The sequence below is a fragment of the Amyelois transitella genome, chromosome 22, assembly GCF_032362555.1.
Source record: "Amyelois transitella isolate CPQ chromosome 22, ilAmyTran1.1, whole genome shotgun sequence".
Lineage (NCBI taxonomy): Eukaryota > Metazoa > Arthropoda > Insecta > Lepidoptera > Pyralidae > Amyelois > Amyelois transitella.
The window spans coordinates 5,843,888-5,859,229 of NC_083525.1; the positions used below are offsets into that span (position 1 = coordinate 5,843,888).

At 36.5% G+C, this 15,342-nt stretch overlaps 3 protein-coding genes across 4 annotated transcripts in view; 1 reads left to right on the forward strand and 2 right to left on the reverse strand.

Annotated features, from left to right (window-relative positions):
• The window catches only part of LOC106129944 (leucine-zipper-like transcriptional regulator 1), a 41,882-nt gene extending 32,962 nt beyond the window's left edge, over positions 1–8,920 (reverse strand). For both annotated transcript variants that reach the window (XM_060950553.1, XM_013328658.2), the window contains exons 1-11: positions 8,769–8,920; positions 8,345–8,510; positions 7,835–8,006; positions 7,477–7,613; positions 7,094–7,208; positions 6,494–6,657; positions 5,634–5,804; positions 5,144–5,285; positions 1,618–1,781; positions 965–1,140; positions 331–526 (exon numbers count right to left, since the gene is read on the reverse strand). In XM_060950553.1, the coding sequence (XP_060806536.1) occupies positions 331–526; positions 965–1,140; positions 1,618–1,781; positions 5,144–5,285; positions 5,634–5,804; positions 6,494–6,657; positions 7,094–7,208; positions 7,477–7,613; positions 7,835–8,006; positions 8,345–8,487 (1,580 nt within the window). In that variant the 5' untranslated portion in view covers positions 8,488–8,510; positions 8,769–8,920. The remainder of the gene's footprint in view (positions 1–330; positions 527–964; positions 1,141–1,617; positions 1,782–5,143; positions 5,286–5,633; positions 5,805–6,493; positions 6,658–7,093; positions 7,209–7,476; positions 7,614–7,834; positions 8,007–8,344; positions 8,511–8,768) is intronic.
• Positions 8,921–9,050: 130 nt separating this feature from the next.
• Positions 9,051–11,145, forward strand: LOC106129943 (ran-specific GTPase-activating protein). Its single transcript, XM_013328657.2, has 4 exons — positions 9,051–9,195; positions 9,312–9,503; positions 9,864–10,098; positions 10,490–11,145. The coding sequence occupies exons 1-4, from the start codon at positions 9,184–9,186 to the stop codon at positions 10,738–10,740; spliced, it is 690 nt and encodes a 229-aa protein (XP_013184111.1). The 5' UTR covers positions 9,051–9,183; the 3' UTR covers positions 10,741–11,145.
• An 89-nt stretch (positions 11,146–11,234) lies between these two features.
• Positions 11,235–14,826, reverse strand: LOC106129942 (protein windbeutel-like). The gene is made up of 2 exons (XM_013328655.2): positions 14,060–14,826; positions 11,235–13,731 (listed from the first exon to the last, which is right to left on the reverse strand). Exons 1-2 carry the CDS (start codon positions 14,609–14,611, stop codon positions 13,525–13,527), a joined length of 759 nt encoding a protein of 252 aa, XP_013184109.1. The 5' UTR covers positions 14,612–14,826; the 3' UTR covers positions 11,235–13,524.
• Between the last annotated feature and the right edge of the window lie 516 nt (positions 14,827–15,342).

The window sequence follows — 15,342 nt, forward strand, 5'->3', positions numbered from 1 at the left end:
GGCGTAACATTTACATAACAAAGAGAATCTTTTGATGATGCTGATGGATATCAAACACAAAACAAACCTAAAACTCTTATTGCTTATTGAAGCAAGTGAGAGACAGACACCACACTTCTATGAGACCAGACATTACACTTCTATTAATAAAAGTATGCCAAGTATAATGAAGATGATTACACACACAACCTGAGACTATAATTATTGACAACGATAAAGACGATCTATCAGAGCAGAAAGAGCTTCTTGAACCAGACGACCTAGACAATTTTACTACTCAGAGGATCGTGACGGAGAATGCTAAGAACAAATAGAACGACGCACGTGTACCTGAGACAGAACTCCTTGACGCAGGCGAGCCCGGCGTGGTGCGCGGCGTGCAGCGCGGGCAGCACGTTGCCGGCGCACAGGTTGGCGCGCAGGTAGCGCGCGCACAGCCCCAGCAGCCGCGGGATGCTCAGGCGCAGCGACAGCCGCAGCACCTCCATCACCAGCAGGATCGTCGCGGGGGAGGCCGGGTCCTCGTCTGTTCAAGGAAACCATGGATTATGTGGTAACGAATTTTGCAAGATGCCTCGTCTGATCATAACATTACGCCCTTCTAACATTTCATTGAATTTGCCAAGAAATAGTGTTCGATATACTTAACGAGGATTAAAACCAAAATTCGAGTCGGCTTACCCCGAGTAGGATACTACAAGAACTTCGCAACATGTAACGTTTTGAAATTTATAAACTCTCTGTTCAGAAATTCTGAACAGAGTGAATAATACGCGGGGTAAGTAACCAATACCGCCCGAAAATTTGACGTGGTTCTTAAAATCGGATCCTATTTCATTAAACAGATATGACAAATTTCGTCTGACGAATCAATATTTTATTCATTGTTAATCTTACTATACTTGTCACTCAGCATCTAACTCAGCAACTGATTAATTGTGATTGTTGATACTACAAATATTACCTTTTTCAGTCGGATCAATCCTATCCGTATAGATGTAGTTCAGCACCATCTGAAATGCTTCTGGTGTAGCCTCGGGGAGTCTTATCGTGAGTTGGGGCTTGGCCTTGTACGAGTATACCTCTGAAGGTTTTTCTTCTCCTGAAGCTATTTTCTTGGCTAGTTCTTCGCGCGCTTCTCTGTGTAAGTAATAATAGTTACGAGTTAGAAATAAGAGTCGGTTGGGTGTAGGGTAGTTCCTATGAGTAATTTATTAAACAAGTAAAAATCACAGCTGATATCTGCGGTTTTAGATATGGATAAACTTTGGTATTTTATTAGTGACTTTACTTTCACTTATTATTAGAACAACCCTACATAGACCTCATGGCACTACAACATCAATGGAGTGCAATCGACACCTAAAACTCTTATACTCGTTCGTATAATAAGAAAGATTAGGTGGGTAAAGAATCCTTTATTTGGAAAACATAGGCAAAGAAATTAATACAGGTATTGAACGCTCACTCGGTGATCACGGATCATTGTCACACGATTCGGAACGTCCGAAATAAAATAAAGGTACATTACGTACCCATAAAACCTGTATGATTTAAAAATAGTATTAAGCAACGAAATCAATTAAATCAATGGTGGGGTAGCTACAGATTACTTACTGTATCTTGTACAGCAAGTACTGAGAGCGAGCCGCGAGCATGGCCTGATGGGCGAGCACTGGCGTCTTCTCGGCACCGAGCAGTAACGTGACGTCACAGAACTGCTGGGACTTCAGTACGCGGCCGAAGTCGTCGTGAAGAGTGCAACGGGGGTAGTTCGATAACTGGAAGCAATGTTGGATTATGAAAGTGTTACCTTAAAATATGAGCATATTTAAAAAAAAGGAACTTTGTTTATGTAAGAAGGATTGTTATATTTTCGACTAGCTTTCCCCCGCGACTCCGTCCGCGCGGATGTCGGTCTTCGCGTAGATGGTTTATTTCACCATTTTATTTTCAGTCCGGTCAATTTAGACCAAAAAATAGGAATGAAGCTACATTAATTCCCATCAAGCTGAAAATGAGTATAATTGTGTAAAACACAATCAAAAGCATTATTTCAAAATTCCCCATGATTCCGGTTTAAGGAAAAAAATTACCCAAGGTCAAAGGTAAGAAAATGGGATTTTCACGATTTTCTTCAAAACGGTAAGTTTTATAGGAAAATTACCTTCGACATAGATTGTAGATCATAAAGATATCTATAAAAAGGAATCAATATTTTTTCTCAATAAAGCTACCGTTTCTGAGATATTACGATGCAAAAAGTTGCAAGCGTCATAATATGCATAAGCACGTCTCGTATATACTCTATGTAGCAGTAATATAAGTAAAAATATTGTTCTGTCAGTAATTTTAACTTGAATTCAAAATATAAAATATACATAAGTATAATGAAACCCAGTCCCTTCATTTATACTGTAGTGAAACCTTGAGACAACATCTGTCTCTCTGTTTAATTGTGTACGTGGCTAGGGTCGTATAGCTGCTTTATCTCAGAATGCTCAACACATGAAATACCGTTAGTCTTTAATAATAGTTGTCCTTGCGGGGATACCGTTGTCGGCTATGGACACCACGGCCTCTCATGCCCTAGGAGTGCCGGCCGTTTAGGGCGCCATGCCGCCCTAAATGATATAATCCTCCGTGCTCTTGCCACCATCCATGTTCCAGCCGTTCTAGAACCAAACGGTTTGACTTGGGATGATGCCAAGAGACCGGATGGTATGACTTTGGTGCCCTGGAGATTGGGGCGGCCTTTGGTGTGGGATGCTATTTGTGTCGACACACTTGCGCCGTCTCATCTTCAGGTTACTAAATCTAAGGCCGTTCTGCTTCAAATGAGGCAAAAAACCTCAAAAGGCGCAAATATGTAGTTATCGGGATCAAAGTTTACATCAGATGGCAAGTGTGATAGTGATATTGAAAGGAGAGTGAACGCGGGGAACATGGTGAATTGAGCTTTGCATGCCTTTATGAGCAGTCAGAAACTATCCAAAAAGGCTCGACTGGCTGTGCACAGGGGCGTGTTGGTCCCGACATTAATGTATGGGAGTGAAAGTTGGGTATGGCAAAAGAAGCACGAAAGCAGAATAAATGCAGTGGAAATGAGAGCGTAAAGGAGTATGTTGGGTGTGAAATTGAGTGACCGGATAAGGAACAGTGTGATAAGGGAATGTTGTGATGTGAAAGAAGATGTAGTTACAGGAATAGAAAAGGGTATGTTGAGCTGGTTCGGTCATGTGGAGAGGATGAATGAAAGCAGGTTGACTAAGCAGATATACATGGAGAGTGTGGAGGGAAAGGTCGGGGTGGGAAGACCTAGACGAACATATCTTGATCAAATTAAGGACGTCCTGGTAAAGGGTCAGGTCAAAAGTACCCGAAACCGCCGAGCTTGCATGAAGAGAGTTATGAATGTAGATGAAGCAAAGGAAGTATGCAGGGATCGTGGCAAGTGGAAAGAGGTAGTCTCTGCCTACCCCTCCGGGAAAGAGGCGTGATTTTATGTATGTATGTATGTATTTAGTTATCGGTAATATCTATACTTTTGAACCTTTTGGGGTAGAAACTCTGGGACCGAGGGGCCTATCTGCCCATCAGCTTTTCCGACAATTGTCGAAAAAGCTGATTGAGGTATCTCTTGACCGGAGGGCTGGAAATTATCTGGCTCAGAGAATCAGCTTTGCCATTCAAATTGGCAATGCTGCCAGCCTTCTGGGCACATTCCCGCATGTTGATGCTATGCAAGGACTGTACAATTTATAAATTAAATTTTAGTTTGTAGTCATCTTTTTTCTTTCTTTTTATAAGTAGTTTTAGTTTTAATTTGATTATTGCATTGAATTTGATAATTGTAATCTCTATTATTGTCCTAAGATGATTTTCTTCACTTAGGGTTATTCTATTTTTTTTTAAATAATAAATGCGAAAGTTAGTCTTGAGTACCACTGCGTAGTGAAAACACGTGTTTATTCTAACCTATTTCAGACTTTTTCAAGTTTTTCTTTTTCAAATAAAAAGGTTAAAAAAAAACGCGCTAATAGTACACTACCTCAGAGGTGGCAAGGAAACGGATGCATATTATGACGCTTGCAACTTTTTGCATCGTTATATCACAGAAACGGTAGCTTTGTTGAAAAAAAATATTGATACCTTTTTTATAGATAACTTTATGATCTACAATTTATGTCTGAGGTAATTTTCCGATTTGAAAACTTACCGTTTTAAAGAAAATTGCGATACACCCATTTTTTACCTTTGACCGTGAGTAAATTTTTTTCCTTAAACCGGAATCATGGGGAATTTTGAAATAATGCTTTTAATTGTGTTTTAAATAATTATACTCATTTTCAGCTTGATGGGAATTAATGTAGCTATGTAGTATTTTTTCATAGTAATTAGTAGCGGCCCGCTTGTGCAGCAAACGGTTCAAGCCAAAGCCGACTTTAGGCGCTACAGGTTACGGCGCTAAATCCACTGCGGGTAACGCAACGTGTGTTCGCGGTTCTACAGAACAACGTCTATGGATAAACTGAAAAATTAAGTTTTTTTTTTCTTCGTATTTTTTCGGGATAAAAAGTATCCTATTTTACGCCCAGGATAATAAGGTATAATTATACCAAGTTTCATCAAAATCGAACCGTTAGTTTTCACGTGATGCCTGAACATACAGACAGACAGACAAAAATTTTTTTAATCACATTTTTGTGTTTGGTATCGATCCAGTAACACCCCCTGCTATTTATTTTTTCAATATTTTCAATGTACAGAATTGACCTTTCTACAGATTTATTATATGTATAGATTACTTAAGTGAAATTGCAATGTTGAAAACTATAATTTTGTGAACCACAGACAGGCATTTGATTTTGAATGCCTGAATATTTTACATAAATAATAACAGCTGAGTTACTAAACTATACTTATTACTAACATTTATTTATACATGTAGCATTATATTTTAGATTATTCAACAAAGCACTTTGAAGTTTGAAAATTTATAGCATCATATTTAAGGGACTCCACAAGGTAGCGACTTCGGTCAATTTAAATTTTCCTTGATTTTTGTAACATTCGAGCTTAAGAACCGACTTCGTACTATTTTAATATTGGAAAAGGCGAATGATATGTAGTTAGTACTTACCTGGAATCTGAACAGTTCTCCACTGCGCACATTGTTGTCGACGGTTCCGCCGAATATGTACAGAGCGTCACCAACTACTGCGCCCGCGTGGAATAAACGACCCGAGGGAATTTGAGAATCCGACGCTGGTTGGACCACAGACCTAAAATTACAAGTCTTTATTGAACTAGCTTTTGTAGTTGTAGAAGCTATGTATAAATTAATTGTGCCAAACAAAATCTGTACCTAACGTTGGAAGATTATAAACCGTCCGCCAGGTTCTGGGATAAGAACGCAGGGTTTTTTTTTGGAAAACTAGGGGGGAAAGCGTTAATCATAAAATTGGCCATACATTTAACTTGCACGGTGGGAGCAGCTAAAAAATATTATTCTACCAATTTGAAAATTACAGATCTGAATAAGAGAGAATAGATATTTTTAGGCAACCGACAAACAAAAAATAAACCTATAACATATTTAAAAATAATAATAACACTAAACAGGTACTAACCACATCTGGGTATCAAGATCGTAGCAATGCAGGTCGGCCGGCAGCGTGTTATCAGCGGCTCCCCCGAAGACGTACAGGTGCCGCGCGTGCGACACCATCACGTGGCCGTACCGCCGCGCCGGCGCCGGCCCGGCGCAGCGCAGCAGGTGCTCCGTGCACACGCGGCTCCAACTGCATCACACATAGTGTGTCATCATACTCTTGGCCTCCAGTAAGAATTTTACAACATATAGGTACAATATTAGAGTATACGTACACAGAAAAAAACCGCTTACCTATGTACATACATACATAAAATCACGCCTCTTTTCCGGAGGGGTAGGCAGAGACTACCTCTTTCCACTTGCCACGATCTCTGCATACTTCCTTCGCTTCATCCACATTCATAACTCTCTTCATGCAAGCTCGGCGGTTTCGGGTACTTTTGATCTGACCCTTTACCAGGACGTCCTTAATTACTTACCTATGTCCTCCCAGGAATTTTGGTAAATCTTCTCATAATGCACTCTAGACTGGAAATTCAAAAAGTGACGGGTTGCTAGCCCATCGCCTTAAAGAAAAATCCACTCAAGTCAAGCACATGATTGAGTCAATAAGGTTTTTATACGAAGTCATTTGACCTCGGCAATCATTGCGAGGGAACCAAACCCTTATTGGATCATGGCTGGCTAAATGTGCACGTTTCTTCACGATGTTTTCTCTCACTGTAAGAGCATCAATTAGCACAAATTGGATTAAGTAATTCATAAATCATACAAATAGTTTTGGAATTAAATGGGTGAGACATACAGACATATAATCTAATAATACAAGGGTCCTGTTCTATCACTTGGTTACGGAACTATTACTTTATAACTTACGTATGTGTTTCAAAATCGAACTGAAACAGTGCATTGGTGATCTTCGCCCCACTCTGCCCGCTGAACACGAACATCTTTCCTCGGGCGACGGCTACGGGGAAATTGCAGCAGGTCGGGGGGCATTGACCCTTCTGGGATACCCGCTCCCATTGGTGGTTCTCGCCCTTCAAATAAAAAGGCTTATAAATGGAAGGAATAGATTTCTTTTCAAAATAGGATCACATTGAATTGGTCACTCGATCACACTAAATGGATCAGATTAAGAATATCAATAATACTCTGGAATCCTACAAAATCGATTGGTTGATTTATAGTCAGGCAATTTCATCAAATGTGAGTATTTTCTTTTTAAAATCAAGTTGCCAGACAAATCATGATCTGAAAAGGCAAATCACAAGCACCTCAATTTGACGATCCAATCCACCCAAGAAACATTACTATTACTGACTTTTTGAATGATAGAATTCTCTATCATTCAAAAAGTCAGTAAACTATAGCATTTATAAAGCATTCGCTTTATAAATGCTATAGTTTCACATATGTTTCTTTTTATGTGCAGCTGATGGCAAATACTACTTCACATGAAAATAAACAGTTTACCACTAAGTTAATAGTCCACATATCATTCAGCCGCGCGTTGCCGTCATAGCCAGCGAAGATCCACAGCTTGTCATCGTACACAGCAGCCCCGTGCGCTGACCGGGGCACTGGTTCTCTGGAAGAAATAATTACACTTTAGCATCAGGCTTTCAGTAATATCTATACATATAAAACTCTTCCTTTACCGAGTGACCTACAGACAACATACACCCAAACAGCTGTGTCTAGAGATTTGAAATTTAGCATGTATTTTTTTAAGGTCTAGAGGTGCACTAAGAGAGGATTTCCTAAAATTCCCGTGAGATCGGAAGATAACATGAATTATCATTATATGCAGGGAGAGCCATGAGTTTCATGAAAAAAATTAAGAGCTAGGTACTTACTGGCCAGTAAACTTCCACTGTACCCACTGTGCACTGGGAAACTTGTATTCAAACAAGTCATTCTTATTGGTCAGGTTAGAATTTGCCAGGATGTCGCCCGTGTAACCACCAAACACGAACATTGAAGATCTGTGTACCTGAAATTTTATTTGCATAATTATTGTATCGTTTGTTTTTATTTAAAGCACAGAATTTAAGTTCAATTAATACAGTATACAGTAAATAGGTATACTGGTATTGTGGTGAGTGGAAAGACTAGTCTCTGCTTACTATTTATTTACTTATAGTTATAGCTTCCATTGTAAATACCTTACCACTTTATTATAAAAAGAATTGTTTTAATAAATATTTTGCTTACCACAGCAGAATGGTGATATCTGGGTGCTGGTGGCCCTCCCATGCACCCCATCTTAGTCCAAGATTTTTCTCTAATATCAAACCGGATGAGATCATTCAACATTGACTTGCCATTGTCCCCTCCAAATACATATAATGCATCTTTGTATGCCACGGCCGTGTGTTTACTTCGTCTGAGAAGAAAAATATTTTTAATAAACAGATTTGTTATTTGTGGTGATGATAAAATAAATAACAGAATCTGATAAAAACATTAATGTATCAATGAATATTTATTATAATTAACAGCTTATATAATTATTAACAGCTTATGCACTTACTAAGGTAGGTAAATCATTTATAGGAAAATCTTAATCAAAAATTTGGTATACGTTTTCTATGTGAAAAATTAACAATGTAACTTAATTTCTACACATGAATTCTTAATACAAAAATATTGATATTGCAATCAGTTAACAGCACATTAACACACAGATCCTTTAAAAAATTTATAAAATGATAAAGTGGTTACCTGGCTCCAACAAATTCATAGCACTCAGACATTCTTTTCCACTTGTGAACAGTTTCAAAAGGTCCAAACTCCATTCTGAGATTAATATCCAGCTCGTTGGGGTTGCGAAGCTGCTCAGTTATCATTTTCGCTATGTTCTGCATTTGAGAAGAGCTCCGGTTCGTCTCTAAAATAATCGTTTAAAGACCATACAAAAATTCAAGAAAGACAAGAACGATATACATTTTTATATAGGATACTAGACAAATAGGTCGAGCTTTAACCGCATCCTGATTCTACTTTGGCAAGCCGAAATAATTATATATAGGTAAACAGGTAAACAGTTCTTAAAATAAACGAAATATAAGAAAAATAGGCCGTTGATATAGTGCAATGACTTTTGTTCTAAAAAATAAAAAAACTGGTAAAGTGAAGCCTAACTTACTAAAGTTATAAATTATTAGCAATCAATTAGCTTCAACATGCGGATAATCGAAATAAATGTTTATTTTGTTAGAAATATATATTCACTTTCATAAAAATAAACAACAATCAAATCAAAATCAAATCTAATTCTATATTTTGACAATTGACAGTCTTGACACTTGAATGGGAGTGAAAAAACAAAGAGAGAAAAAGAGCAAAAGTATTAATGTACTTGTACAGCTAAAATGGCACAAAGTTTTGTGTTGCGTCTGAATTTCTGAATAGCAGTGAATAAAAAAAGAGACCATAGAGTTTTGAACGATGTAATGATGGATCTCTAAAATTCATTCGTTCAATTACGGTTTGGAGTTTGGATTGTTTTTATTTATCGGAGTTTTTCTAATATTTCTTTCGAATTCGAAAAAGTGCTAAGAATGTCTTCACCGGTAAGTTCCCTTTATTTTACTATGCTACAGAGCCATTATTTTCATTTGAAGTAAACTATACTAGTATGACTAAATGCGATGATGTTTATGCTGATTTCCGTTATTGTGTCCCGCAGACTGAGGAGAGCGTCCGCCGTAACAGCGAAAGCGAGGTTGGGGATGTAGAATCTCCAGAGCACGACCCTCACTATGAGCCAATCGTCTCACTGCCGCTTGTGGACATTGTGACAAATGAAGAAGACGAGGAGGAACTGGTTAAAATCCGAGCCCGGCTCTACAGATACGATACTGGAGATCACGAGTGGAAGGTAAGGTTGTCGGTGGATTATAGCATATTCTTGCTGTTTAAATTTCTTGTTTATTTATGCTTAGCTTTACATTTGTTTATTCTAATAAGAATCTAACCTAAAATATTTTTTACGGGATAACCCTTTCTTTTCTGAACATTCTTTGATATTTTTATAAGCTTTTTAACTGATGTCTGGTTGCTAACTTAAGTGGAGATTGAACATAAGAAATACCAAGTTAAAATGTTATTTACTTATCAATTATTCACTGTCGTGGTTTAATATATTATTCTGCCATTGGTTTATTTTAGACTCCAGTTGAGCAGTTGTCTAATTTCTTTGATGGTTTTCTTGTATGTATAAATTAATTTTAATTTTCAGGAACGTGGTACTGGTGACATAAAACTACTTCGCCACCGAATAAACAATACTGTGCGTGTAGTAATGAGGCGTGACAAAACTCTGAAAGTGTGCGCTAACCACTTTATCACACCCGACATCCGGATGAACGTCCACTGCGGCTCCGACAAGGCCTTCAATTGGTCTGTCTTTGCAGACTATGCAGATGAGACATGCAAACAGGAGTTGCTTGCTATTAAATTTGGCAATCCTCAGAGTAAGAACAATATTTGATTCTGAATATTTTTATGAATTCTTTATTATTAAAAGCTACTTTATAATATTAACTAGTAAATTACCTGGATAAAAGTCATCTTCATGAGGATCAATGTATGCCTTTAAAGTAGCTGCTAATTAAATTAAATATCTTTAACACAGGGATCAGGGGAGATCCCCTGAATAGATAGATATTCATAAACATTGATAAGGTATGTGATAAGCATTATCTTCTCCTTCTTACTTTTAGAAGAACCATAGAGTTATGATTTTTCTCTTACTTTAAAATGATATCTTTTAATGTTCATGAAACCTGCAGCCCATGTAGCATGGCATGCATGAGTTCACAGTTGTAAACACCTTTTTCAACTTTTAAACTTTATTATTTACAGATGCTGAATTATGGAAAACAAAGTTTGCAGAAGCTCAAGAGATTGTGAGAACAAAATGTAGTCTTTACACACAAGATCAATCATCAGATGATGAGAGCAGCATCACCAGGAGCGAAGACACGGATACCCCAGAACCAAAGGTCTCTGACAAGTCTCCAGACAGAGCAGATTGTGATAGGCCCGAGGAAACTGATGATGGAGTTGTCCTGAAATTGAAAGAACTTAAAGTGGAGAGTGAAAAATCTGAGTGAATATAATGCAAATTTGATTCAACAAGGTCTTGATGACTTTGAGTGTGCTTGATTTGGGGACATTGATTTCTTTCTTATGGAACATATTTGCAATTAAAGGTTCTTTTATCTATTAGTCTTTGGTTAGCATAATGTGAACATTCTTTCCTGATTTTCTAAATAATTTCATTAACCAAAATCATCATAATCCTATTTGGCATACTCTGTAGTGACAGAATAGCATGGAAATCTCTTCTGTTTTCTCCACCCTTCATCTTACTTACTTGTACCAACCATGAAATATGGTCCATTAAAGATCAATTACTCTTGTCAATGTTAATTGTATATAAAGATTGTCATAAGAGACCATCTGTAATATGTAGGTAGGGTATAACTAATGCACACTAGCTATAAGTTAAATGTCTTTGTTATGCAGACCTTGGCAGAAACAGTAACTCCTTTATTTGATGAAATAATATTATTTAGCGGGTAGAAATATTTTTTCTACCAAACAGCATTATTTTATTCACTTTAAAAAATGTGCAAAATTGGTTTAATTTTGAAATGTTGTATATATATATGCAATGATAATTTCTTGATGCATTCCATGTTTGTTAAAATGGACTCATGTCATTGGTTGATACTGTGCCACTGTTTCTATGGACTAAGTTTTAAAATGGGTATTCGCCAGCTATTGTTGGTCCCATTTGGTTGGTCCTACATTCAGGACTGTGCCAATGTTTGTTGGCCAGGTATTAATGCAACTTACTGCTATAAATTAGAATATATATTTTTATGTTTTCCTACATATTATAGTTGGTGATACTTATCTGGGTCGGCCTTAATATTAACAATTTGTGAAGCTGTGAATAGCATTGCCATCTGTTTGATAGGGTCAGACATAGTTTGAGACCACTTGAGAAAGCCTGACCGAATATGTCGTGTCAGCAGTTTTTATTATTCATCTCTAAGGGATAAGCCCGCCTTTGTACTGTACTACTGTTTTATATTTGTAATGATCATTTAGTGAACAATAAAGCATTTACTTACTTTATCAAATTCTTTCAAAAAGTCTTATGTAACAAACAACTATAAAGTCTTAGTTCAAGAGTGATTCCGGCGATAAGCGCCATTGATCAGCGTTTCTGGTCGACTTAGGTCTCATGATACTTTTTTAACTTTGCCTCTTTGATTTTTACATTGACTCTGTGGACACGCCCTAACGTTTTCGAGATGGCAATGCTAGCTGTGAATGAAGCTAATCATTCGTGATTTGGATTTGATACTCCTATTTTTAATAATTCCTCGAATAAGTGTTGCATTTCTTAGTAATACATATCATTTATTTGTGACGTTAAAAAGTTGACGGTTCACAATCTCTTATTGCCAAATATTTTTTTCATAAAGGAATTGTGATTGTAAGGTATATGAATAGTAAAATAGATGTTTTAAACATATAATTGGATATGTTGGCATGAATTATTCCGTAAGGTTCTGTCCACGCTGTGATATTGCATCGTTTGAATGTTTCGAGTTCATCTGCGTATTTTTTTTTACCAGCACTTAAAATTGATTTGATACAAGATATATACCGCGCGTTCAAGTATCGCAGTGAAGACAACCTTAGATGTTAGTATAGTTCAGGACACGACCATTGTTAACGATGGTATATAACAAATGTGTTATCTGAGCATGATCATAGAGATGTGTTTTCAATGTGTACTACAGCCAGCCACACGACCACCATAAACTATCAAAGCGTCTTATTTATCGTCAATATCGTGGCTTTTCTTCCAGTTGCGTCTCTCCGTCAATTGCAATGGTCAATCTATGATACAGGATAAAAGAAGTCCGGCACATAGGCAATTAGTAGTAAAATACAGGAATGCTTGGTCATTACCATTAAAAGGGGTCAATTTAAATGGGCATGTTGTCTCTACCTCTTATAACCACACAGATAGAAGGAAAACTTATAATACCATTGGTCGTGTGGTGACTGTATATTTTAAGAATTGGAAGAATTACTTTACTGTAGCAGCTTACATTCCGGAGTGTAAAAGAAATTTGAGGTCCAACTATAAAAAAAATGTGGCAAACATTGTGTAATATTTTACAGTTTATTTTTTTTTAGTCATAAAATAAATGTATTTCATAAAATAGTAGTTTCTTTTCTCCCATAAAATCTTGCATCAATATTAAGACAAGTTTAATATTTTTAAATATTTATTCATATTTTCCATGAAAATAAAATCTGTAGTGTCATAACCATACATTGTATTGGAAAGGTCCAATACAACCATCAAAAATTATTTTTGTGCTTAAAATCTTTCATTTTGTGCAACAAAAAAAAAAATCAATTTTCAAATTACATTTCAAAGCAATATTTTATCAACCATCTCTTTGTTTAGCATGTTATTGTTTTTGACAATGGAATGTTACTGTTGTACTTAATTGGTATGTGAATACCTTAGGTTTATGTTTACGTTTGATGAAGTCTACTTTTTATTCCCATAAAACATTGCCAAAAGCTTCAGTACCATTCATATTTGACAGCCATATAAAGAAACGAATTGTAGATTTTCATCATCATATCTCAACTTTTTTATAATTTGTATAAGTACCTATAATAAATGAACTCTATCATTTTGGACAGGAAAATTTGCCTAGCTGTAATAAAATATGCTAAAAATGTATTGCACAATTTATGTACATTATGCTATAGATTTTTCAAACATAATATTTTGTGCCACACTTCAAACCACACTAATAAAACCTAAAAATTGCACTTAAATGTCCCTAAAATAATCACAGTTCATCTTTGGCTGCACTAATGTGTGCCAACTGGAATGCTTGCAAGATATTGGTTCTAATTCCTAGCTCTTTCTTCTTCTCCTCAGATACTTTCCCACTGAGTATCTTCTTTACTCTTTCGCTTTCACTTTTAATGAAGTCATCCCCTTTTTCTAGAATCTTGCTCATTATAGTCTTATAGACTTTTCCGGAGGCAGCTTCCTGTAAAAATATTCCATTTTAATATCCCAGAGTAATAGCAAGAGACTACATTTCCACATGCCATGATACATAGCATACTTCTCACATTCATTTAACTTTTTATACAAGTCTGGCAGTTCTTTAGGGAACTCTTGACCTGAGCCTACACCAGTACTCCCCAGCTTATCAAGATATGTTTAAATAATAAAACCTTATTCATTTCTTTTTTTTTGTGTTTGATTAACATTTACTTGACACACTAATGTCTGGAAGCCATTATACACATATATAGATAGTGTTAATAACTTGAACAAACATGTTCGGCTAAGTAACTGTCACATGCACTTACTTTGTCTGATAATTTTTTGACATCTTCCTCCAGTTCTTTTAGTATTTTCTTTCTATTTTCATTATCACTGGCCTTTATAAATTTGACAGCAAGTTTGTCCAAGCTCTTTACACACCCTGGAAGGCTTAAATATAGGCCAGTGTTTTTACGAATAAACTTTCGAATTTCGTCACTAGTAAAACCGTTGGAATCGTCAAAGGTTAGCGGCTCATCCTTGCCTTTTAGAAATAGTTTCACGACGGGGAAGTTGTCTTTCGACGCCCCATATTTGAGCGCTAATTTCTCATTTTCTTTTTCCCCATAATCTTTTACACCAACTTCAGCTATCAAAAGTTCGTCCACATCTTTCGCGTCCTTTGCAAGAGCCACGAAAGCGTCGTGTTTGTCGCCATATGGAAATGCGACGTCGAATTTCACAAGAGAAGCATCGAATTTACTTGTTATTTTTTCAAACGAAAGCTCATCCAATTCCACTGATCCAGAACTTGAAGTGGAAGCGCTATAACTGGAAGGAGCTGTTATGAAGAGACACAGGAGCAAAAGCCGGTGCATGGTCGGCTGTCGGTTTAAAGGAACAAAATAAATAAACGGGTAAATGTGCTAAGATATACAATGTTTTTCAAGTAGCTTAACTATTTATTACACTTTCACCGGTAAAGTTACCAATATAAATTACAAATAAATATAAACAAAATTCCGTTCGTTTGCCTAAAGTCAAGTCAATCACTGCTTCACTGAACTGAACTGACGTTACTAGAACTAGTTACTACTGTCCTGCTGGTTGCTACTGTCACTGTCATTGTCGTCTCTATTCCGTTTTCCCCCTAAGAATTAATACTTTGACACTCATTATTATTTTATTTAATAAAGTTTGTGTAAATAAAAAAAAGGATACGTTTTTAATTCGTATTTTAAATAACAAATCACTAACATATTATGAAGTACAACATTGTAATATTAAATAGTGTGATATAAAGGTTGATTTGAAAATTTTCTTCTGTAAGCTGAAACGTGTTATTCTTGATACACCATTGGACCACAATGGTGTACCGTGGATTATTTTGATTGGCTTCTACACAATAGGAGATGCCTGATTGGTCGTAGATGTGAGGAAATTCCTGAAGGAAATTCGTAACTTTCGTAGGTGTGATTCGTAGCAAATGTAGAACATCGTAGACGTATCTACGAACAAATATGTAGTATATTTGTAGCAGAATATTGTTTTTCTTGGTCGGGGGCTAATAAAATTTTATTAGTTAACTTTAAAGTCTTTGCTACCTTTG